This window comes from Saimiri boliviensis, chromosome 4 (assembly GCF_048565385.1).
Source record: "Saimiri boliviensis isolate mSaiBol1 chromosome 4, mSaiBol1.pri, whole genome shotgun sequence".
NCBI classification, from domain to species: domain Eukaryota; kingdom Metazoa; phylum Chordata; class Mammalia; order Primates; family Cebidae; genus Saimiri; species Saimiri boliviensis.
Window position 1 is genome coordinate 2,922,335 of NC_133452.1, and position 24,723 is coordinate 2,947,057.

Here is a 24,723-nt window from a genome sequence, read left to right on the forward strand (position 1 = left end):
TTACTCAACAGAGGAAATATTAGCCTCTTGGTGTATTTGAAAAGATCCAGCAAACAATTTCCAAAAATTACTCTAAATTAACAGCTACCTAAGACATCACAAGCTTGAAAAACAACACTTAGGTTTAAGAATAAATGCTTACATTAGTAAACAACTCTTATGATCAATAAATACATTCATGCACATATAAAAAACACATTCACACACAAATACACATATAAAAAGGTACTTCTGGCAGGGCACTGTGGCTCACACCTGTAAATCTAGCACTTTGGGAGGCTGAGGCAGGCGGATCACAAGATCAAGAGATTGAGACCATCCTGGCTAACACGGTGAAACCCCATCTCCACTAAAAATAGAAACAATTCAAGGGGCATGATGGCACGCCCCTGTAGTCCCAAGCTGCTCAGGATGCTGAGGCAAGAGAAGAGCTTGAACCTGGGAGGCAGAGGTTGTAGTGAGCCGAGATCGTGTCACTGCACTCCAGCCTGGACAACAGAGTGAGACTCGGTCTCAAAAAAAAAAATAAAAGTACTTTTAGGGTGATGGGTACACCAAAATCTCAGAAATCACCACTAAAAAACTTATTCATGTAACCAAATACCACCTGTTCCCCAAAAATCTACTGAAATAAAAGAACCATTCTATTACTACTAACAAAATATATGTATATTTTTAGTTGATCTGATTCTTATTAAATTCAACTTAAAGAATTTAAGCAATTTGCCTTTAACAAAATTTTAACTTTATACTATTTTTTAAAAGTACTAAACAAGTGTTTTAAGGAGGCAAGAAATTTGCTTACTGGGAAGGATTTTTTTGGGTGTTTCAAAACTACATTCCATATTGACATGATTAATTGGCAATACATTTTTATGTCATTATTAATGCAAGGCCCTCTACAGAGTTAACAGTTAACTTATGATGTGAATTTGAAAGAAAACCGTATTTTCTCAAAAACACAGCTTTAAACTTTGACTGCTTTGAAATAATTAGGAAAAATTGTTTTGGTAGTGCAAAGTGTGAATTCATTATTTGAACTGACTAAAACACTGGACAATCTATAGGATTACAAGAGGTCATTTTCACCATCATAACAAATTTGTCCAAACACCATACAGTAATCTGGTCAGCATGAAGTGTGTTTTCTACTACTGTAGATAACAACAGTCTCTCACTTCTTGATGTAGTGCTAACACTCTGGTTTCTTAATGAGATGTATTATTTACCTGCGGTATTACCATTTGTTCAAGGTCTACCTACACGAGACTCAGATAAGCTGAGTGTGGTCTTAGGGACAAAGGCAACACTCAGGAATCATCAAGCAAGTCAATGAAGGAGGTAGAAAGCTTTACAGCAAAAAAATCATCCTAAATATTTAGGTACACATCTCCTACATCATGTGTTAGGTTGAGCAACCGGTGTATCCTGTAGGAATCTGCTGAAAGTAGTCTTTTAATAAGGTTACTACCTTTGTCACTTGGCCATTCCCTGAAGATTTGTAAAGGACACTCATCATCATCAAGAATAATTTCTTTAGCACCTTTTTCATCAGAATGCTGGGCTCCAGGAGGAAGCATAACCTAAAAAAATAAAAAATAATTAACTGTGAACATGCCTAAGTAACTAAGTTAGCAAGTACTTAAGAATACATTTATTGCTTTTGAATGAATAAAATGTCACTGTAGAACTGAAACGATCAAGCACAGAAACAAGTCTTACTCATCATCAAAATAATCATCAATAAAAGTGAAATGAAACAGTCTATAATAAAAAGCCAAGCCAGCTAATTTGGCTGCTTTTAATCACCTGGCCCCTAAAAAAAGCCAGACTGAATTTTTTTTTTTTTTTTCCAAATCTTTTATATGGAAAGGTCGTAATGGTTAAATTCTGTGTAATTTCTTCATTACTGCAAATGTCAATCTCTCTGGTCCTTAACCCATCTTTTCAACATTCAAACAAGTTTTATAAAATGGGTTCATATAATATGAGATCTGTTAGGATAACTACCACACAAGCCAGAACAGTTTTTGTTTTCTTGTAAATAACCTTTCTTTATGATTAAATTTTAATCAGACCGTTTAGACAGATTACAGGGCTAGTTACTGATTCAACAAACATTTTTAGGCATCTCTTTCAATATACTGTATTCACTCAACTCTTAAAAATTCATAATGCTGTATTACTTTTTTATTATGTTTTTACTATAGCCAAACAATTTTTTTAATCATTTAAGAAAGCCCCAAAAACACTGAAGGAGGAGAGTGGGAGATGATGGTTGTCCAATACTCTTCTAGCCTCTGGGTTTATGCTCCATCTTCACTCTAATGCACTGCTAACACGAAGCGACACAGGATTAGAGAGAATAAGAAAAGAAGGCCAAGTCACTGGCATGTAAACATTACTTCCAACCTGTAATTAATGTAATGACGTTATCTTCATACACCTCACCACCCAAATATATCCTCATGCTCACATACCAAAGGAGTTAAGACTCTTCTATAGAACCCTGTAATTTCTATCTACACTGCTTCAATTACCTTCAAAAGACAAATCAACTATAACACATATTATTATAAATTAATCAATCTTTCTTCATAGTGTTTCATAAATCCAGTATCTTGGCTTAGAACACATACTACTTCAGGATTTGACCTTCATGCATCTCTTTAGCCTCAATCTTTATCAAACACTTAGAGCCAAGTCACCTGGAAGCGGAATCCTCAGACTCAGTGACATATATCATACTTCCCTGATGCCTCTCGCCCCAACTTTCATGTCTAATAACATCCAGTCATTGTTCAGCTTAAGTATAATTTTCCTTCTAATAGAAAAGCTTCTTGTTTTCTGTTTCTTAGTCTTTCCATCTCCCTTTATAATAAGCTTTAAGGGCAGCTTCTTTTTATCCCAGGATAATATCTAACAATTAGGAGAAAATTTATTGAATAATTAAATAGATAAAATAATGAATAAAGAGTATGAAAACAGCTACAATTTATAAAATGGCAAGCTAAGAAGATAAAGAATTTCTAAGTCAAGGCAAAACAATAATCAACTCCTAGTTTGTATTGCCTAATCTTGCAAAAGAAAACTGGTTAGAAAATAATAGAACAGACAACCAAAACTAGAGGAAACACTCAATAGAAATTATCAAATCACTTCATAAGAGGCTGTCATTAAAATTTCAAGATAGGCTTTCACAACTTTAAAACCCCAATTTAGGCTGGGCGCGGTGGCTCAAGCCTGTAATACCAGCACTTTGGGAGGCCGAAGCAGGTGGGTCACGAGGTCAAGAGATCGAGACCATCCTGGTCAACATGGTGAAACCCCGTCTCTACTAAAAATACAAAAAAATTAGCTGGGCATGGTGGTGTGTGCCTGTAATCCCAGCTACTCAGGAGGCTGAGGCAGGAGAATTGCCTGAACCCAGGAGGCGGAGGTTGCGGTGAGCCGAGATTGCGCCATTGCACTCCAGCCTGGGTAACAAGAGTGAAACTCTGTCTCAAAAAAAAAAAAAAAAAAAAAAAAAAAAAAAACCTCAATTAATTAATGGTGCTCTTTCACTTTCTCATTTTTAACAGTAAAAATAGCCAAAAATTACTCAAAGAATAAAGATGCTTAAAAGTTTATCATATGCAATTTTATAGAATGGTTTTTAAATAGACTTATATACACTTATCAACATAAACCTCCTCTTGGCAAATAACAGGGCAACACCAGGTATCAGATGCAACACTAGGCATTCTTTATTTTCTTTTTGAGATGCAGTCTCACTCTGTCACCCAGGCTGGAGTGCTGTGGTGTGATCTCAGCTCACTGCAACCTCTGCCTCCTGGGTTCAAGCGATTCTCCTGCCTCAGCCTCCCAAGTACCTGGGATTACAGGCACTCGCCACCACACCCAGCTAATTTTTGTATTTTTAGTACAGACAGGATTTCAAGTTCCTGACCTCAGTGTTCACACCACCAACAGCTGAGGGGACACAGCTCAGAGAACATCAAGCCTCTGTTCAGTAGTATGGACCCTATGTACACTGCTGCTTTACTAACAGTATTCTCACTTACAGAACTTTGTACAGCAGTTACTAATCAACTTTAAGTGTAAGGAACACTTATCCATCATATCCATGGACCTAATTATTCTATAGGTAAATTATGTCTCTTATATATATGCAATTATGCTTGCTACATAGTTCTTCTGAACAGGTAAGTGATTACCTGACAAGGCCCTGGATCATAACAGAGCTCTCTTTTACTTCACGTAACTGTCAGGGCAACACACCACAACGTCCTCCCGCTCCAGTGCTTTCCCTTCAGAGAAAATGCACAATCACCTTGACGATACGACCTTCCAACCTTACCACATCAGCGCCCCACAGAGTAAGGCAGAATTCTAGTTCATGACACGTTTATGTATGAACTCTCATTTAGAAGTATAAATTTTTAAATTTCACTTCTGAGATGACATTTCTTCAATTTTAATCGACACTATTTCTTACTACTTCCTACTAAATAAAGACCAAAGAAATAAAAAGGTGCATCAAATTACCAAATACCCATGCTCATCTGTCTTCTCCCATCCCCATGATGAAATGAGCTTTGCCATATTTCTTTCTGATTCTGAATAACACAATTTCACTGTAAAAAATTCAAATACAGAAAAAGCACAAAGGACAAAAAAAAACCTGTGAGATAACTATATTTTATGACTGTATTTTCAGTAATTACTTTTATGCATTTATTTTATAATGAGATTCCTATCTTAATCATTTATTTAAAAGTCTTTTCCTCCCTCACTTGGTTTGGAAGCTAGTATCTTTTCCATGCATTTACCTTTCTATTTGTTCATGTAAACACACACACAGCACTGTGTTCTTTGGTTTTGTTTATGGTGACTGCTTTTACAAAGCAGGGTATTTGTAAATGTACAGACACTCTGTTGCTTTATTGTGCCTCACAGATACCGCTCTTTTAAGAAAAAACAAATACAAGTTGAAAGCTTGCGGCAAGCCTGCCTGAGCACACCTACTGGTGCCATTTTTCCAACAGCCTGGTTCACTTTGTGTCTCTGTGTACACCATATTGATTGTCACAATACTTCAATCTTTTTCTTCTTATTATTATATCTATCAAGGTGATCTGTAATCTCTGATGTTCCTCTTCTAACATTTTGGGTGTCATGAACTGTACCATGTAAGACAGTAAGCTTAACTGACAAATGCATGTGTTCTGCATGTTCTACTCCCCATCTCCCTGGCTCTCCTGGGACCTCCTTATTCTATGAGACATACTAATAGTCAAATTAGGCCAATGAATACCCTACAATGACCTCTAAGTAAAAGGAAATAAATATAGCGAGGTGGGCATGATGAAAGCCAAGACAAGCAGAAAGCTAGACCCCTTGGTGCCGGTCAAGTTATGAAAGCAAAGGAAAACTTCTTAGAAATTAAATGTGCTTCTCCAACGAACACATGAATGGTAAGAACGAACCAGCCTTACTCCCGATATGGAGAAAGTCTGAATGGTTTGGATAAATGACCAAACCAGCGACAACATTCTAGCCAATTCTGCTCTAGCGTAAGGCCCTAACTCTCTTCAATTCTATGAAGCCTGAGAGAGGTGAGAAGGATGCAGAAGAAAAGTCTGAAGCTAGCAGAGGTTGATTTGTGAGGTTTAGGAAATGAAGCCATCTCCATAAAATAAAAGGGCAAGGTGAAACTGCTTATGCAGAAGCTGCAGCAAGTTCTCCAGATCTAGCTATGATCATTGATGAACATCTCTACACTAAACAGATTTTCAATGAAGATGAAAAAGCCTTCTACTAGAAGAAGCCATCTACGACTCTCTAGCTAGAGAGAAGACAATGGCTGGCTTCAAAGCTTCAAATAACAGGCTGATTCTTTTGTTAGGGGCGAATGCAGCTGGTGACTTTAAGTTGAGACCGATGCTCACTTACCTTTCTGAAAATTCTGGAACTTTTAAGAATTATACAGATCAACTCTGCCTGTACTCTATAAATGAACAACAAATCCTAGATGTCAAAACATGTATTTGCAGCATGGTTTACTGAATATTTTGAGCCCGCTCTTGTGACATATTACTCAGAGAAAAAAAAAAAAAAAGAAGATGATCCCTTGCAAAATATTACTGCTCAATGACCAGGCACGTAGTCACCCAGGAGCTCTGGGAGACGTACAAGGAGATTAGCATTGTTTTCATGCTTACGAAAGCAGCCGATGGATTAAGGAATGACTGACTTTCAAGCTTTATTATTTAAGCAATACATTTCATGAGGCTCTAGCTGCCACAGAGAGTGATTCCACTGATAAATCTGGAGCGAAAACCTCAAAGTATTCACTATTCTAGATGCCATTACAACATTCACAATTCATGGGATAAGGAAAAGTACCAACACTGACAGGAGTTTGGAAGAAGTTGATTCAAACCGTATCAATGATTTGGAGCTGTTCAAGACTTCAGTCAAGGCAGTAACTGAAGATGAGGTGAAAACAGGAAGAGAACTGACATTACAAATGGAGCCTGAAGATGTGACTAAATTGCTGCAATCTCATAATAAAACTTGAACAAACAAGGAGCTGCCTTTCACGAATAAGCGAAGAAAGTAGTTTCTTATGGAATCAACTCCTGGTGAAGATGATGTGAACACTGTTGAAATGACAACAAAGGATTTCAAATATTACACAAACTTAGTTGACAAAGCAGTGGCAGGGGTTGGGAGTATTGACTTCAATTTTAAAAGAAACTTTACTAAACATAAAAAGCTATCAAACTGTATCGTATGCTACGGAGAAATGTTTTGTGAAAGGAGAGTCAATTAATGCAGCAAACTTTGTTTGTTGTATTTTAGGAAGTCGCCACAGCCACCTCAACGTTCGGCACCCACCACCCTCGGTAGTCAGTGGCCATCAACATCCAGGCAAGACACCGCACCAGCAAAAAGACAACAACTCACTGAAGGCTCAGATGATCGTTAGAATTTTTTAAGCAATGGAGTATTTTTAGATTAAGGTAGGTACCTTTTTTCTTAAACACAATGCTACTGCACACTTAACAGACTACAGTATAGCAGAAGCATAATTTTTATATGCATTGAGAAACCAAGAAATTTGTGTGACTCACTTTACTGTGATGCTAGATTAACTGTCACAGTCTGGCCCTAAGCCTGCAACGTCTCTGAAGTGTGCCTGCGTGTCTCTCCAGGTAAACTGGTGGAGACCTAATTGATGCTGTAGAGCAACATGTCACTGAGTGGTATAAGCACGTCTTAGTGCTGGCCATGTCCACTTTTTTATTGCTACACACAGAATACTGCAAAAAATACAAGCTCATAGAAATATCCTCAGGAATTTACTGGCTACTTGTTTATTTCACATGTCACAACTCATATTTACCACCATATTTCTACTACACAAAATGTCCTTATTGCTATTACCCTCAGTCTTGGACACTCTCCAATCTGAAGTGTGTGCTGTTCAGGACTACTGCACAGGAATCTTCTGGACTTTCCTTCCTCAACATCCTTGGAATTTCCCTCTTATGACAGATTCTATTCTTAAATCCTCCCTCTCCCTCTTTCTTGGCCTATTCCATCATTCTGCTGGACAATGTCCTCCAGCACTTTTTTGAAACAGGGCACATGGGAGGTAAATTTTTGTCTTGTATCTTTTGAAATGTCTTTATTCCATCTACCTAACACACTTGGTTGACAGTCTGGATTGGAAATCATTTCACTCTGCATTTGAAAGTACATAGCATGCCAGATTCCAGCTACTGTTGAGAAGACTAGCACCAGCCTTATTCCCTAAACATGTATAGGAAACTTGAATCTTTTTGAGTCATTATTACTTTTAACACTAGTTTTCTGCAGTTTCAAAATAATAAATTTGGTTTGGGTCTTTTTCAAAGTAATTGTACCATTATTCAGTGGGCCATTTCAACCTCTAAACTAAACTCCTTCAAGTAATTGTACCATTATTCAGTGGGCCATTTCAACCTCTAAACTAAACTCCTTCAGTTCTGAGAAGGATTCTTTTTTTTTTTTTTTTGAATTAGCACTTGAATGTTCGCAGCAGCATTATTCATAACCCAGAACTGCACACAACCAAAATGCCCTCCTGTGGGTAAATGGGCAGACAAATTGTGGTCTATCCATACAACGGAATTTTACTTGGAAATTTAAAGAAATGAAGTACTGACTCATGCTACAACATGCGTAAACCTGGAAACTTGTTAAGTGAAAGAAGCCAGTCACAAAAACCCACGGACTGTATGATCCCATTTATATGAAATGTTCAGAATAGGCAAATGTATGTATAGAGAAAGTAGATTGTTGTTGCTTCACATTTGAGGTGACAATGGGCTTAGCTATAAATGGGCACAAGGAGTCCATCTGGGAGATGAAAATGATCTAAACTGAATCATGATGATGGTTATTCCACTTCACAGAATTCCTAAAAATCATTGAGTTCTATGCCTGAAATGGGTGAAAGCTATATGTGAAATGTATCTTGATAGAAGTGGAAAAAATTATTTTTATTTTTATTTTTTTTAAAAGAAGAGGAAGAAAGAGAAAGAGGAAGAGGGAGAGAAGATGGGGGTATTGCTTTATTGCCCAGGCTAGAATGCAGTCTAAATATGGGTATGCCTATAATTGTCCCTAATAATGGAGACATGAAAGAAAATGTGGGAAGAGAATAACAAACAAGGAGCCAACCAAGATTTCATTTAAACTTCTAAATTGATATGATGTGGTACTGATAAGAGTGTATATTTTGTGTATTTAAAGTGGAGAGTAAATGTTAATTACATTTACTTGTTCCAGATCTGAGTTCAAGACCTGAATATCGTTGTTAATTTTCTGTCTCATTGATCTGTCTAATATTAATGTTGAAGCCTCCCACTATTATTATGTGGGAGTCTAAGTCTCTTTATAAGTCCTATATGTCTAGGTATTCCTGTATTGGGTGCGTATATATTTAGGATCTTTAGCTCTTCTTGTTGTTGCATTGATCCTTTTATCATTATATAATGTCCTTCTTTGCTTCTTTTGATCTTTGTTGCTTAATTGTAACTTCTGCTTTTTACTTATTTACTTTAGCTCTCTGTTTGGTTGGTAAATCTTTCTCCATCCCTTGTTTAGAGTCTTTGTGTATCCTTGAATGTGAGATGGATCTGGATGCAGCATACTGATGGGTTTTGGTTTTTTATTCAAATTGCCTGTCTTTGGATTGGGGGATTTAGTCAATTTAAATTTAGAATTAATAATAATATATGTGAGTTTAATACTGTCTTTAGCTGGCTATTTTGTCCATTAGTTGATGTAAATTCTTCATTATATTGATGCTCTTTTTGATAATTTTTTTAGAAAGGCTGATACTGTTTGTTCCTTTCATATGTGTAGTGGTTCTTTCAGAAGCTCTTGCAAAGCAGGCCTGGTGGTGATGAAATCTCTGAGTGCTTGCTTATTCACAAAAAACTTTATTTTTCCTTCACATGTGAAGCTTAGCTTGGCTGGATGTGAAATTCTGGGTTGAAAATTCTTTTCTTTAAGGATGTTGAATATTGGCCCCCACTCTCTTCTGGCTTGTAGGGTTTCTGCTGAGAGATCTGCTGTAAGTCTGATAGGCTTCCCTTTGTGGGTAACCTGACCTTTCTCTCTGGCTGCCCTTAGTATTTTCTCCTTCATTTCAACCCTGGTGAATCTGACGATTATGTGCCTTGGAGTTGCTCTTCTTGAGGAGTATCTCTGTGGTGTTCTCTGTATTACCTGGAGTTGAATATTATCCTGCCTTACTAGGCTGGGAAAATTTTCCTGAATAATGTCCTGAAGCGTATTTTCCAGCTTGGATTCATTCTCTTCGTCACATTCAGGTACACCTATCAAGCGTAGATTAGGTCTTTTCACATAGTCCCATATTTCTTGGAGACTTTGCTCGTTCCTTTTTATCCTTTTTTCTCTAATCTTGTCTTCTAGTTTTATTTCATTGAGTTGGTCTTCGACCTCTGATATCCTTTCTTCTGCTTGATCAATTTGGCTGTTAAAACTTGTACATACTTCACGTAGTTCTCGTATTGTGTTTTTCAGCTCCATCAATTCACTTATTTTCCTCTCTAAATTTTGTATTCTTGTTGACATTTCGTCAAACCTTTTTTCAAAGTTCTTAGTTTCTTTAGATTGTGTTATAACAAGTTCTTTTAATTCAGAGAAGTTTCTTATTATCCACGTTTTGAAGCCTGCTTCTGTAATTGGAACCCACTCGTTCTCCATCAAGCCTTGTTTCGTTGCTGATGAGGAACTGGGATCCTCTGCTGAGGAAGAGGCGTTCTGATCTTGGGTATTCTCAGCCTTTTTTGACCGTTTTCCTCCCTTCGTTGTAGATTTATCCATCTGTGGTCTTTATAATTACCGTCTTTGTAATTGGGTTTCTGAGTGGACGTCCAACTTACTGATTCTCAGCGCCGAAATCTGAGCAGCCCACTGCACCGACCAAATCAGCGGCGTTAAGATGGATGGTGCTTTTCCGACTCCTGCACCGAGAACCGATGCTCCGAGGCGCCGGCAAAACCGCCTCGCCGGTCACAAGAGTCGCGCTGGCGACCCGTGGGGCTCCTCCGCTGGGAATCTCCTGGTGCGTGAGCAACAAGAATTCATGTGAAGGTGTGGCGTCCTCTCCTTCTTTGCGCTTTCAGTGGGAGCTACAATCCCGAGCTGCTAGTGATCAGCCATCTTGGATCTCTCTCCCCAGTTCTGAGAAGGATTCTAGCAGTACTTCCTTGGTAACTTCCGTCTTTCCATTTAGTTTGGTTTTCCTTTTTTTTTCTTGAGACAGTCTTGCTCCATCGCCCAGGCTACAGTGCAATGGCAAGATCTCGGCTCATGCAATCTCCGCCTCCCGGATTCAAGCAATTTTCCTGCCTCAACCTCCCAAGTAGCTGGGATTACAAGCATGCAACACCGTGTCCAGCTTTTTTTTTTTTTTTTTTTTTTTTTTGTATTTTTAGTAGAGACAGGATTTCGAAATGTTGGCCAGCCTGGTCTCAAACCCCTGACCCCAGGTGATCCAATTGCCTCGGCCTCCCAAAGTGCTGGGATTATAGGAGTGAGCCACCATGCCCAGCCTCCTTCGGTTTTCTCTGGCTGATCCCCCTTTAGTATACGTATGTTAGATATTCTCATAATTTAAATATCTTAATTTGTCTGTTTTACTTATTTTTCTCTTTGATCTGTATTTGGGTAGATTCCCTTATTTTCTACCTGTCTTATTAACATTTTCCCCCCATATCCCTTACTTGTTTTTAAATTTCTAAGCGCTCTTTCTCTGTTTCTTTTTATGGCATTCTGTTCTTATTTCATGGATGCACTGTTTTCCTTGTCTCTGTGAGTCTTGGTGCCGCGAAACTCCCATCTGCTACCTCCAGTTTCTCCCTTCTAGCTCCAGTTTTTGCAATGCTTTTGTTGACCTGTCCCCATTTTAAAGGTACCTTTTTCAAATGTCTATTGAACCTTGGCTATCTACATTTGACAGCAAGTCTCACGAAAGCTGGATGTTAAGTCTATCTATGTGGGCAAGGGTTACTGTTGCTAAGTCTCAGAGTGAGGTTATTAGACCAGAACTTTCAAAGGTCCACTTACATACAGATCTTTCTTTTGACAAGTGCCTTCTGAGAGGGATCTATAAATCTTCTAGCCATCAGTATTCTGGGTACAGTCTTTCACTTCATCCTCTGTTTTCAGTGAAGACCCTTGTCACCTTGTGCTACTCCTGTTACCTCCACCTCCAAGGCCTCCGTTCAGTACTCACCCACCTCCCGTCAGTTTTACTCTAGCCTGCAGCAGTTAGGGGAAGGAAAGGGAATCTGGTGGAGTCTGCTTCTTCTTATAGAAACTTTCAGCCCAACTTTCAACACTGCCTTAGAAAGTACTAAAGCCTCTAATTCCTGAGTCTTCCTGAGGTTGGGATACACCTGCCTGCTTTGTCTGGATGTCCTCCTAGCAAGATTTCTCTGGTCTGGCAAGTTAGAGACCTCTCATTTACATCTGCAAAATTTCACAGTCTATTCTAATCTCTTGTCATCTCTTCTCTCATTCTCTTTGTTCTTGTGCATTTAAACAGATTTTTATTCCCTTATTGTCATTTTAATGTGAGAGAAACATGTTTTCCCACCTACTATCAGCTAAAAATTAGGCTATATTCCTAAATTACGAATCTACTAGTTTTTCGAACTCAATATTTAACTTCTTAGCTTCTCAGCAAAAAGATACAAGTTATAAAACTCAAGCCCTTTTATTTAATTCTGTCTGTAGCTAACAAGAGAGGTATAAGACCTCTACATTGAATACCACAAAACACTGCTGAGAGAAATGAAAGCATCAAGTAAATAAAGAGTTACGCTCTGCTCACAAATTGGAAGACGAAAATATTGTTAGTATGAGAAGCCTCTTAAAATTCATCTACAGAGGCAATGCAAACCCAATCACAGTCTCAGAAGGTTCTGGGTAGACACTGACAAGCTGGTGTTAAAATTTATATTAGAAACACAAATAACCTAGAACAAACAAAGTGATTTTTAAAAATAATAAACAAAATTGGCACATATTTTATATAATTTTAAGTCTTATTATAAATCTACAGTAATCAAGGCAGCTTGCTATTGGTAAAAAGATAAGACATATATATCAGTGGAACAGAACAGAGACCAGAATTAGAACCACATATATATGTGGGTCACTTGATTTGGGGGCAATTTTTATTTTCTTCAATTTGCCTTTTAATATTTTTCTTATTTTATAATAGAAACATTTATTACCTTTGCAGTGGAAGGGAGACTGCTTTTTTAAAATACAGATTTAACACATGATTTGTAATTTATCCAATTCTAAACGATATGGTAGGGTGAAAAACTAGTTTTAATTTAATTTAAATGCAAAGTAGAAAGAACTAGTGATAAAGTTCCTTACCCGGGCTATGCAGTAATCCTTAGGGTTTTCTTTTTCCAGACCATACTTCTCTAAAGCTTCGGCAACAGCAAAGTCTGCAGGATCTGTAGTAGACAGCAGGATTGTCTTGTACGGAATATTTGGTTTTAAACTATCTGCATAAATTCTCAATGTTCCACCTGAAAAAACATTTTGACATCTTTGAGTATAACTTACTTTATGCAAATAACAGAGATAGCTAACATTTATAATCACTTGAGAAAAAGATACCTGCATTCTAGGTATAATGAGTACAAAAACAATTAGGTAACATATATTAGCAGTAACTGGTTGATCTAGTGACACTTAGGAAATCATGAACAATCAAGTATGACAAAGACCATATCGTGTTCTCTCTTCAAGGAATTTTTGTATCAATGAACTGATTTCCACTATGGTAAGGAAAGAAAAGGAAAGAATTCCAGAATTTCTCTAAGGTGCTCTTTATTCAATTGCTTTCCCATTTTTCTTATCTATATATCGTTATATACCGATTTCTCCCATTTTCCTACTTCCTGATCATCAACCTGAAACAAACTAAAAACCCAGATAAAGTTAAATATTAACACACTAAATAAATCAATTTTTGAAAAGTGAAGTTGGAACCAGGAGATCTCAGGTGCTCGAGACCAAAGATTTTTCATGAGAGATAAGTCAACAGAGCAGAGTTCTATGTTTACTTCCAGGCACTACAAACTACAATGTCCTTTATAGCTGTGAACTTATTTAGTGGGGGAGAAAAGAAACCAACTACAGCAGAGCAATTTGGATATCCTGAGATTTTCTTTTGTGTTTCTTTGTAAAGAATATGTGTGTGTGTGTGATCTTTGTAAAGAATGTGTCTCTCTGTGTGTGTGTGTGTGTAATATTGTCACTTTTGGTGTCATAATCTGCTGTCTACCTATGGTCCAGGATTAACACACCCTGAAATCTGAAGTCTAGATGAAAGGATGCTGAGGGAAGAAACTAAGGTAGGCTCCACATTCCCATTATGACAGTGTGATCCTAGCTACTCACTCTAGCTTCTTTAACTCCATTTTCTCACCTGTAATTCAGAAGAGCTAGATCAGAAAAATCTGTGGGTTTCTTGAGGCAAGTTCTAGATTTCCATGACTCCATTACTTTTTAATTCTAATGCAGTTATTTCAGCTACTGAGTATTTCTCATACTCTCTTTTTCAACGAGTCTGACATGAATTGCATTTGGATAACTTAGCTCACAGTAACATAAAGTTGGTCTTTTAAGAAACCAACTAGTCTACACTCATATTAGAACATGGGCCTGCTGGGCCAGGCCAGGGGAATCACAGGTTGCACAACATGTTTAGCATGTACACACTCACACTGCCCAGGGGCCCCACTGTTCCAATGCAGAGGAACAGCAATAAGCAGGTCAGATGATGTTCCTGCCTTCAACAGCTTACATTCTGTGGTTGGGAGTAGGATGCAGAGGAAGGAGACTAACAAGAAAACAAGTAAGTACCTTTAAAACAGTGACACACATTGTGAAAAATATAAGGTTGTGAGAAAGAACGTGACCGAGAGCATCTTAAACTTGGGTGACTGGCCAAGACTTCTCTGAAGAATAAACCTATGACCTCAGTTCTGATTAATCAGACGTAAGTGACCATGCGAAAATCAAAAGGAAGGGCTTTGTCTGAGCAGGGGACCAGCAGCTGCTAAGGCCCATGGCTGGAGGAAGTCTGGCTGGATTCACTGGCCAGTACTGACAGAGTGAGGGAAAAGAGGGAGATGAAGTCAGAAAGCAGCTGAGACCAGATTAGGCCGGACTTCCCTGATCATCATCCCGAGTTTGAATTATTCTAGTTAAAGTGAAAGCCACTCAAAGGGTTTAAGTTCTTCGTGTGAGTGTCTGCATGTGTGCATGTGCCAAGACAGAGTACACACGTGTGATTGTGTGTCTGCATGCATATGTCTAAGGAGGTGGGCAAAATGTCACTTCTGCTTTCCAAAGAGAATCCTGGCTTTCGGGTGAAGAAAGGGACATCAGCGACAGGAGTGGGGCTCATATAAACTGTGTGTTTTCCACAACACCAAAATGCCCACTCCTTATTTAATTACACTCCACATCCCAACATGAGCCTCAAGTAATTCCCAGGAAAAACATTAAATACAATAGGGTGAGTAAACAATCATGCAGACTGCAGTAACATCTACATGTTTCATACGTTATACCAACAAGGATCTTCTATTTTGAAAGCTGAAGAGTGGAATTTGTATCCTTATCTAGATGTCCACCAAAAAAATGCAAATGATCAGACACCTAACTTTTCTAAAAAATAAATAAACACACACACACACACACACACACACACACCCCTGTTAAACGCCTAGATGAGTACTCATGATCCCAAAGCTACAGACAAACAGACCACAGGGCAGAAAAAACTACCTGGTGGGAAAAAATTTAAGAACAAAGTTTATCAGAAAGTCAGTTGAAGAAATCAGTATGGTTCCTACAAATAATCTAGTTTTCAGTGGCACTTCTAAAGGACACATCAATATGAGACAGCTAGAAAATTCATATTCAAGTGGTCAAATGAATTTAGCTACTGAATGAAACATATTAAATGCTTGACTATTTTAGAACTAATATCTAAAACTATGATTTGGTTTGAGTATAGTGCATTAAGGCATTCTGACACATAAAAAGGCAATAAACAAACACAGTCGATCATAAAAGCTTGTTAGTTTCTAAGCATAAAACCATAGTATTGTTATGGGAGCAACAGATACCTCCCAATTTACTAAGGAAGGAGAAAGAGAAGAAAAGCTAAGGTTTTAAGTTCCTATTACAGACTAAAATCTATTTGTATAAACACGTATCTTAGTCTTGTATAAACAAGACTAAGATATAGGTTAGTGCCCCGTTTTGAAGATAAAGAGACTGTGGCTCTTGGTTTGTGCACAGCAGTTCCAACTGCATCCTGACCCCAGGTCCACCCTCTTTTGCACAGTACTCTGCTACTCCCAACACTGCGCACTAAAACACCCAAGAAGAAGAAGAATCGACTACAAATTCTCCTATAGTTTTGTTAATTTATCAGTGAGGAAAAACCATAACAATAAATGGTGGAAGAATACTTGTGCCACAAATCAATTAACTGAGATATATAGGACATTTTGGGGTCAACTACATTTTAAAGCCATCATGAAGCAAATATAATTGAGTGTCAAAAATACTTTACAAAGTTCAGGGGCAAAGCTTGATATGAACTCTGATGCCTGATCAGCTGTGAGGTGAGTTTAACAGAAACAAATAAAAGGGGACATGGAGGCTCTGTCATCAGAAGTTGAGAAACTAATCCTTGGGGTAAAAGAGAAAAGTAACAGACACAGTTGTCACTCTCAGACAAGTGGTTTTCACAGGTGCCCTTGTCTCCAGCCCACACTGAAGAATCAACCTGATAATTAAGCTGATAGCTGCAGTAGGCTGTAAGGATACAGTGTCTCGGAGCAAGTTATTTGTTAAAAATATCAGGTAAAAACCTTAGACTTCATTAATACTTTTGGCTTCCTTATTATTAACCATAAAGGACCATTTTTGGCTATCAATATTTAGTTCTTAGGAGTTCCCTCGGAGTCTACACATAGAAAAAACACCCCTTCTACCCCTAATCACCACTTTAACAGATAAGCTCTACTCTGATGTTCTGCTACGTCTCCTCCTAATTCTTTACGGTGTTCCTGTTTTCTTTGCTGACTCCACTTAACGATGGCTTTTCCCGTAAGTTTCTGGATCACCTATACGCTGTCTCCCAGCAACACTGACCGCCCCCAAACCCGAATCGTCATGTGACACTGCTGCACAGTGCTCTGGAGTCACTCAAATGGGCCTAAAACACATCCCATATCCCACCAGCACTTCATGTGACACACATAAACAAAACCTACCTTCCACTCCCAAATGTTCTTTCATTCTACAGTCCGTCAACCTCTTTCCAATTAAAAGCAGAGGTGCCATCCAGAATGCCTCCCCTCCTTAGTAAAATCCAGTCTATTGCCAGTTCCTGACAATTTTACCTCTTAACTCTTTCTTCAGACCTTTCTCTCTTTACGTCCTGCTGTCAATGACAGAGCTCAGAGGTCCCTTATTCCTTATATGGGCAAAGCAATACTTTAAATGGGCATGCCTGCTTCTAATCAGAATTCCCTCAAATCCATCTTCCACTCTGTTTCTACAGTAATCTCTCCAGATACAAAGCTTAGGCTACAACGAAAGCTTTCTAAACCCCTAGCTTAAAACTCTCCAGCAGCTTATTAACAAAGCATATCAAATGTTTCCATCAAAATACCCTCAATGGCAGAGCCAAATACGTGGGGGAATCTGGGGACATAAGCTAGGAGGCATACAAAAACTTCCTATTTTATCGTAAAAAATACACGTAAATGTTACATTCTAACCACATTAAAAACATACTTCATTTTAAAAATATTTTCTAAAGTTACATATAAAAATTGATACTCTAAGCTAGCTATCTTTACCATGACTCACTACCTCTAGCCCATACTTGAATATTCCTTAAGAAGGAACCATAGAATAAATTCAGAAATTCATTTCAGTAATGATGTCAAACTCCCTCCTACAGCATAAAAAGTGCCTTCAGGTCTGGTATGTGGCTAGCACATGTAGCCATTTCTTAGCATTCCTCTTGTCTTTGAAAGAAGTTTTTACCACTCTTCTTTATATTTTCTTTCAAACTCCTTATTTTCTTTTGTCTTTTTTGGGATGCATGTATTTAGAAATTATTTCAAATTCTTGGCAGAATAAGACAGAATATACATAAACAAAGAATCATTTGGGTCTCAACTGTAATCTATTAGAATATTAGAATATTTATGGAACCAAGAAGTCCTATACTCTCTGAGATTTTTTTTAAATCACTGGCACTACAAGTCCTGTGAAATATGTAATTAGGACTCAGTTATAGGGTGCTAAGGATCAAAATAATCAGGAATGCTAGGGTGGGCCAACTTTCCCCCTACATGGTAGCTGTCTGGACACGACACTGAAATATGCTCAGAAGACAGAGTCCTGAGCAGTGTCTATGATGGGCGCAGAAGCAAGTGACCATGCATTTAATGCATTACATCTCATTTAGATCCCATCCCAAATAAAACAATTAACTGAGGTAATCAGGAAAATTTAAACAATGACTAGTTGTTTGATAGTATTAAGGAATTACTATCAATTAGTTTATATATGATGATAATACTACACTTATATTTTGCTTTGTTTTTTAAGGAATCTCTACCCTTCAGAAAAATATACCAAAATATTTACAGTTGAAAGAACAAGAAGTTTGGGATTTGCTTCACAATAATAGTGTGAGAATGGAGGCAATGTATTTTGGGGTACAGAAGAAACGTGAGTTGTTAATTATCAAACCTCAGTGTAGGTACATGGGAGTTTTATTTTATCTTTCTTTTTTGTATATACTTGAAATTTTCCAGATTTTCTCTTTTTCTTTTTAAAGAGCTGTATTGGGGAAAAGTATGAAAGTAAATGCATCCCTATGTGAACAGAACTCTTGTAACACAGGGCAGGCTGATTTTGTACCAGACGTATGTGGTACACATTTGTTTTCAAAAGGTTGCATCACCCATTGCTTTAGTTAAAGCAGGCCTCATGCACAAATGGAGTGTAATTAAACAATGCTCTTTACAACAGGTAGAACAGAGAAAAACTATAAAGTGTGTACCTGAATCTGGCCGCCCATCTGAGCTCCGAAATTCCTGCATTCTCTTTTCCAATTTCTGTTGCCTCCGCCGTTTCATGACCACCTCAGGATTAGAAATTGTTCGTGTAAAGCTGGTTTCAGGCATGTCTTTGTAAACCTCAGCAGCCAGTCGAGAATTTTCACTGCAAGACAAAAAAACACCAACAATATTTTAAACTTTTTTTTCTTACTGGAAATAGACACACTGCAATCATACAAAAATCAAAAGGGCAGATGCTATTTGGCTACATCTGTACCCTAACAGGTCTGTTATGTACTATTTACCACATAATAACTAATATATGATAAAGAATCTAGTTTCTCTCAATACAAACGAATATACTGAACTAAGCAGAAATCTATCATTAAAAGTTTACATTAATAGTGAGTTTATTCATGAATAATGCTGAAAGAAAAATATATTGATTATACATTTCCGTAACTTCCACCACTGTTACACTAAAATAGACCAATATTATACCATGACCTTCCAACCACAAGAAGGAAACATAGGACTTAATATACTTTAATTTCACAAAATCTGTCTTAAAATTACAGCAAATTTAGGCCGGGCACAGTGGCTCACACCTGTAATCCTAGTATTTTGGGAGGCCGAGGCAGGCAGATCACCTGAGATCAGGAATTCAAGACCAGCTTGACCAACATGGATAAACCTCGTCTCTACTAAAAATACAAAATTAGCCAGGCATGGTGGCACATGCCTGCAATCCCAGCTACCCAGGAGGCTGAGCAGGAGAATCGCTTGAACCCGGGAGGAGGAGGTTGCGGTGAGCTGAGACTGTGCCACTGCATTCCAGCCTGGGCAACAAGAGTGAAACTCTGTCTCAAAAAAAAAAAAAAATTATATAGCAAATTTTGAAAAGCCCAAATTAACTGAATGGAATGATTATTTTTTTTTAACACCTGAAAGATTTATAAACATTAACTTTTTTGAAGCTAAATTTTTTAAAGGAAATTACTCCCAACAGTTTCTGTGAAGGAGTCAAATGTATAGAATGATGAGCTGAAAACAGTATTAGGTAATTGATATACTTGACTAAATTTTGGTAAATATACTTTAAAGATACAATTTTTAATCATAAAAAATAATCTAATTAAAAATAGTCAAGCTTTTAATCAAGTTGAACAACTTAACTCATCTGAAGCTAAATAATTTATCACCCCATAAATAGGATGATAAGTAAAGCAAGTCATAAAGTATATGCTTTTGGTTTGTTTTGGTTTATTTTAAGACAGGGTCTCACTCTGTAGCCCAGGCTGGAGCACAGTGGCACAATCACTGCTCACTGCAGTCTCAATCTTCCAGGCTCAAGCAATCCTCCTACCTCAGCCTCCTGAGTAGCTGAGACTACAGGCATGAACCTAGCGTAAGTTTTAAACTCTCCTTTTCTTTGATATTTTTCATGTATGAGCAATGTATCTTTGTACATTTTTTCTCTTGCATAACTGCATTTGACAGAGGCTTATTACGTAATACTAGACTCAGGAGATTACATAGGCACCACTGCCTCGTAGATTCATACTTAAACCTTCTTTGATGCAACACAAAACAGGTTCAAATTCCACTCTAAAGTATACCTTCTTCATTGACAAGTAATATCCTTAACACATACAGATCACTTAGAATCAATTTCAAAATGGGAAAAAGCCTTGGACAGGTCACTCCAACAAAAGAATATAAATCGTTAACAAATGTGGAAAGATGCTGTCGTCTTAATGACAAAAACAAATTCAATTTATAGAAGATATTACATACTACACAGATAATTATATACTGTTCTGTGACACCCAAGAGTTGCAGATGTAAGGAAAAGAGAAGTCTCCTGGTCTCCTGGATTGCACGACAGTATGGGGCAGTCTGCCGATGGGTTCAGAACATGAGAGTATCTGAATCCTGTCACCCAACCATTCTTCTAGAATGCACCGAGAAAATAATCAGATGACTTCCCTAAGTCATAGAACAAGGATATTCACTGAAACATTTATTTAAAAACAAAACAAAGAACCACTATAAACTATCTGTAAGTACACTAAAGATGAACTAGTTACATAAATTATAAGAACAATTAAGTAACAGTATACTGTATCGTCATTTTTAAATGTTTTTGTGAAATATAAATATCTTAGTGGAAAAAATACCAAGTGAAAATCCAGTTGAAGAGACTGTGGTTACATTTCTGTTTAAAACCTCTCCAGACAAGCATATAAAATAGAAAAATTTATAGAGAAAAAAAACTAGATGATGATTTTCTTTGGGTTCATGTGATGACAGGTGAGTTATATCCCCCCCTTTTCGGTAAACCTATATATTCTGACTTTCTAAGCTGCACATGACCTCATTTATGGAAAAGTAATGAATGGAATACCATGCAGTCAACAGCAAGGCAACAGCAAACTGCCTAAGAAGGCACATGGCCGCCAAATGCACTAAACAATCAAAAACTGCTGAGGGCGAAAACAAACTAGAAACTCTGTATTAAGGGGAAAGTCTAGTTTATCCTAATACCTCTTTCTGCTATAGTGAGAGTGCAATGATTTCTATATTCCCTCAGCTCTGCGTCAGACCCTAAAATACCTAAACAGGTAACCATCTACAATGGGACTGGTGTGACAAAATAGGAAATGGGAGGTGGGAATGGAGGGAACTAGATGGTGATCTGAAGCTTAAAAGGGAAAATCTGCTCTTCAGCTTGTCAGCCTCCGACAAGGCATTAAGTGTATCTGAAGTACAGAAGAGACAACTGCTGCCTCCGGGCCACAGCCACAGAAACGAGGCAAGACCCCAGAGGAAGATGAAGGAGAGAAATAATGTTAACCAGAGGTTTTGGGTTAGATTGTGGGTGCACAGATTCTTCCCAAGCACAGCGAGACAGGCACTGCCAACCATGAACCCTGCTTCGGTAAGACATTCTATCCTGCCTCCACACAGAAGAGCTGGGAGTATACCCAAATACATTTCCTGACTGATACTCATCCTTTTCATAATTTATCTGAAAATTTAACAATTTTGGTGCAATGAAAACACCTTGTTTGGAGCACAAAGATAAACACTTCCAAAATGGACTTACCTGTCCTCCCCTGGGAAAGGCCTATCATCTTTATCAGACGCCTGTCGTAACGCCTCTTTTTCTCTCTTCTTTTTTTCCTTCTTTTCTTTCTTTGAGAGAGTTCTCTTGAAGTTCTGGATAACTCCTTCCTTTTCCTGCTTTTCAGGTCCATTACTTTGAGCCTTCTGATAAAAGTAACATTGTCATCATATTGACCACGACACAGAATCACATGAAATTGCCTACGGCTTAGCTAACTTCATCTCACATGCTATGGAACACGTGAGCAAGGCTACTGAAATAAAGGAAGGTCTAGAGAATGGGAACGTTCTTTCTTGATTCAGCTGACAGTTACATGGGCATATTTATCAAAATCAATTGAACTGTACACTCAAGATACGTGCATTTCACTGAATCTATATTTTACCTCATTTTAAAACTAACAAGCAAACAAGTTAAGAAACAAAAATCAAAGCCAGGAAGAAAACTGGGGTAGAAATCATGAAATCTGATTTTCAGTAAATAAAACTAAGTAATTTACATAAAATAACTTGAATAAAAAAAACCTAATAAAGTTATAAAAATAAAGAGTGAATAATAGATAAATGAATCATCTATAGTAGTTTTTCTTTAACTTTAAGGGAAATGTTAACAGTAGCCATAATATATTGGCTTTCATGAAACAGCTGTATCATGTTTGTGAAAAAAAATCTAACTTCGTTTACAGATCTGATTTATTTGCTTGCTTCTTCTTAATTTGTATTTTAACCTCAAACAACGGCCTGCTAGCAGATGACAGAGAGACATTATTTTTACGGATAACTTAATAAGAAAATAACTTAAGAAAAATAGAATGGCTATTGTAATGAGAAGGAAAATTGCCTTCTGCTTTATCAGTTAAGGGAGAAAAGAATGTGAACACTGCCATCTGATTCACAGATACTCATAGCATTGCACTGGTCTTAGGAGTTCCAATACATGTCAATGAGGGTTTGTGGTGCACAGCAAAATATACAGACTGAAATAACATCAGCTGAAATTGTGGAGCAGAAATGAAATAAAACATGCATAGCAAAACAATAAATATGCATTCTTAACATTTTTTGTATTTGTTGCAACTATAGCATATCACTAAGCACAGCACCAAGGTCAACAATACATTTTGTACATATCTATGACTCTTCAAAATGGAACAATGACATCACACAAAATGAAAACTTTCTGCGGCTAAAACTAATTAACAGTTTTTTCCCAATCTGTTCGGGGTGGGACGGAGGGAATTAAATGAAAGAATTTTCGTAAAATATTCGTAACCATTGCATTTGCTATCACTTGTCCATAATGAATTCTTGTGTAAGATGCTACTTGATTTAGCACAAAATAAGAACAGCAGCACAAAATTCTAAATATCCTACCACCTAGAAAGCTTTAGAATCATCCTATTCTGTCATTCAAGAATGTTTACTAATTCCTAACCCTGCACATATTATGAAAAGGTTTTAAATGAGCCAAAGGTGCATCTAAAAGTTTACACATAAAGAGATATAAAAGCTTTATTTTTCCTTTTGATCCTTATTAGAACAATTCTGATTTTATATTTTTGACCAAAAAAAGCTGAGGCTGACCACCTGATCATTAAATCTCGCAGTTAGTTTACATAATCATTCTTTGAAAAGGTAAGCAACAATATCTGGAATTATTAGTTGAGATAAAGGATAAAGTAGGGAGAAAAAGGCTTCTTTTAAATTATTTTCTGGGAGGAGGGTAAAAGAGTTTAAAAAGAGAAGCAAAAAAGAGAAGGAGCTCCTGCAACAAAACATTAGTCTGTTTATCAGCCAGACCTGGCCCTGGACCAAGACTGGCATAATACTGAGGGGTTCCTACCTTAGGAGCAATGGCATCATTCTCATTCTTAAGCACAAATCTGCCTTCCCGATCATCTTTGTTCCAATTCAATTGTACAACTAGAGGCTTCTCATCTATATCCAATCTTCTTTCTTCTTCAAAACATGAAACGAAAAAAAGAACAAGCTATGGTTATTTCATGGTACTAGCTAATAAGCATTCTTTCTGACACACATTTAATTTTATAAAGTACCTATCTGCAGACTGAGATGTATTGTTTGAAATGATATTGTTTGAAATCATTGGTTTTAATTAATTCAATATTTTGTTGCTACTATATGTTTATTACCACATATCCAGTGCCAGACAATAAACAGGGGCAATAACATCATTTAGATCTTACTGGGAAAATAAGAGAAATATACATGAAATAAGAAAAAAAGTATACATGGGTTTGCTATAAGCTTATTTCTATAAACGAAATTATCTCCTATGCAACTAGAAAATAAGGCTATAATGTTAATACCACACAGAAGCGCCACTGATTGTTCTTACCCATTAATGTTATACCCTACGCAAGTGATGGCAGCAGCCCCCACCAGTCTTGGAAGTGATGACTGCACTGTTCTTCCTTCCTCTGTCCATCTGATCCTTGTCTCCAAAATTTACCCATCTCCACACTTACCTCTCCTTCCACCTTAAAGTTACCATGACCATTTCTTACGTGCAGTACTGTTTGGTTTATTACTTCCTTCATTAGCAAGCATCCCAGGCACACTTATCAGGAACATGGTACTCCACAGAGGGTCTTGTAAAAGCCTCACACAGCCTGACCACCTCACAGAGGCCTACAGCCGCTGGAAGCTCTGGAAAGAAGGCAGCACTGACGGCAGGGCCTGCTCCTACTGACCAAGCCACCCATCCCAGGCTGGAGAGGACTAAGAAAGCAGGAGGTGGCAGCAGATGTGAGGCTGCAAGCCCCATGCACAAGTCAGGCTACATTCCACAGGAATCCTCCTTGTCACTCTGAGAAATCCATTAACTCTGCTCAAACCTTTAACTTTTCTTCGAGCC

General features: G+C 37.6%; 1 protein-coding gene across 20 annotated transcripts in view; it reads right to left on the reverse strand.

Moving 5' to 3' along the window:
• Positions 1–24,723, reverse strand: part of AFDN (afadin, adherens junction formation factor) — a 143,467-nt gene that overhangs the window by 78,233 nt on the left and 40,511 nt on the right. For 11 of the 20 annotated variants that reach the window (XM_074397144.1, XM_074397140.1, XM_074397146.1 and 8 more), the window contains exons 3-7: positions 23,689–23,804; positions 21,826–21,989; positions 18,719–18,879; positions 12,979–13,136; positions 1,472–1,583 (exon numbers count right to left, since the gene is read on the reverse strand). In XM_074397144.1, the coding sequence (XP_074253245.1) occupies positions 1,472–1,583; positions 12,979–13,136; positions 18,719–18,879; positions 21,826–21,989; positions 23,689–23,804 (711 nt within the window). The remainder of the gene's footprint in view (positions 1–1,471; positions 1,584–12,978; positions 13,137–18,718; positions 18,880–21,825; positions 21,990–23,688; positions 23,805–24,723) is intronic. The other 9 variants (XM_074397141.1, XM_074397135.1, XM_074397147.1 and 6 more) reach the window with 3 other exon arrangements.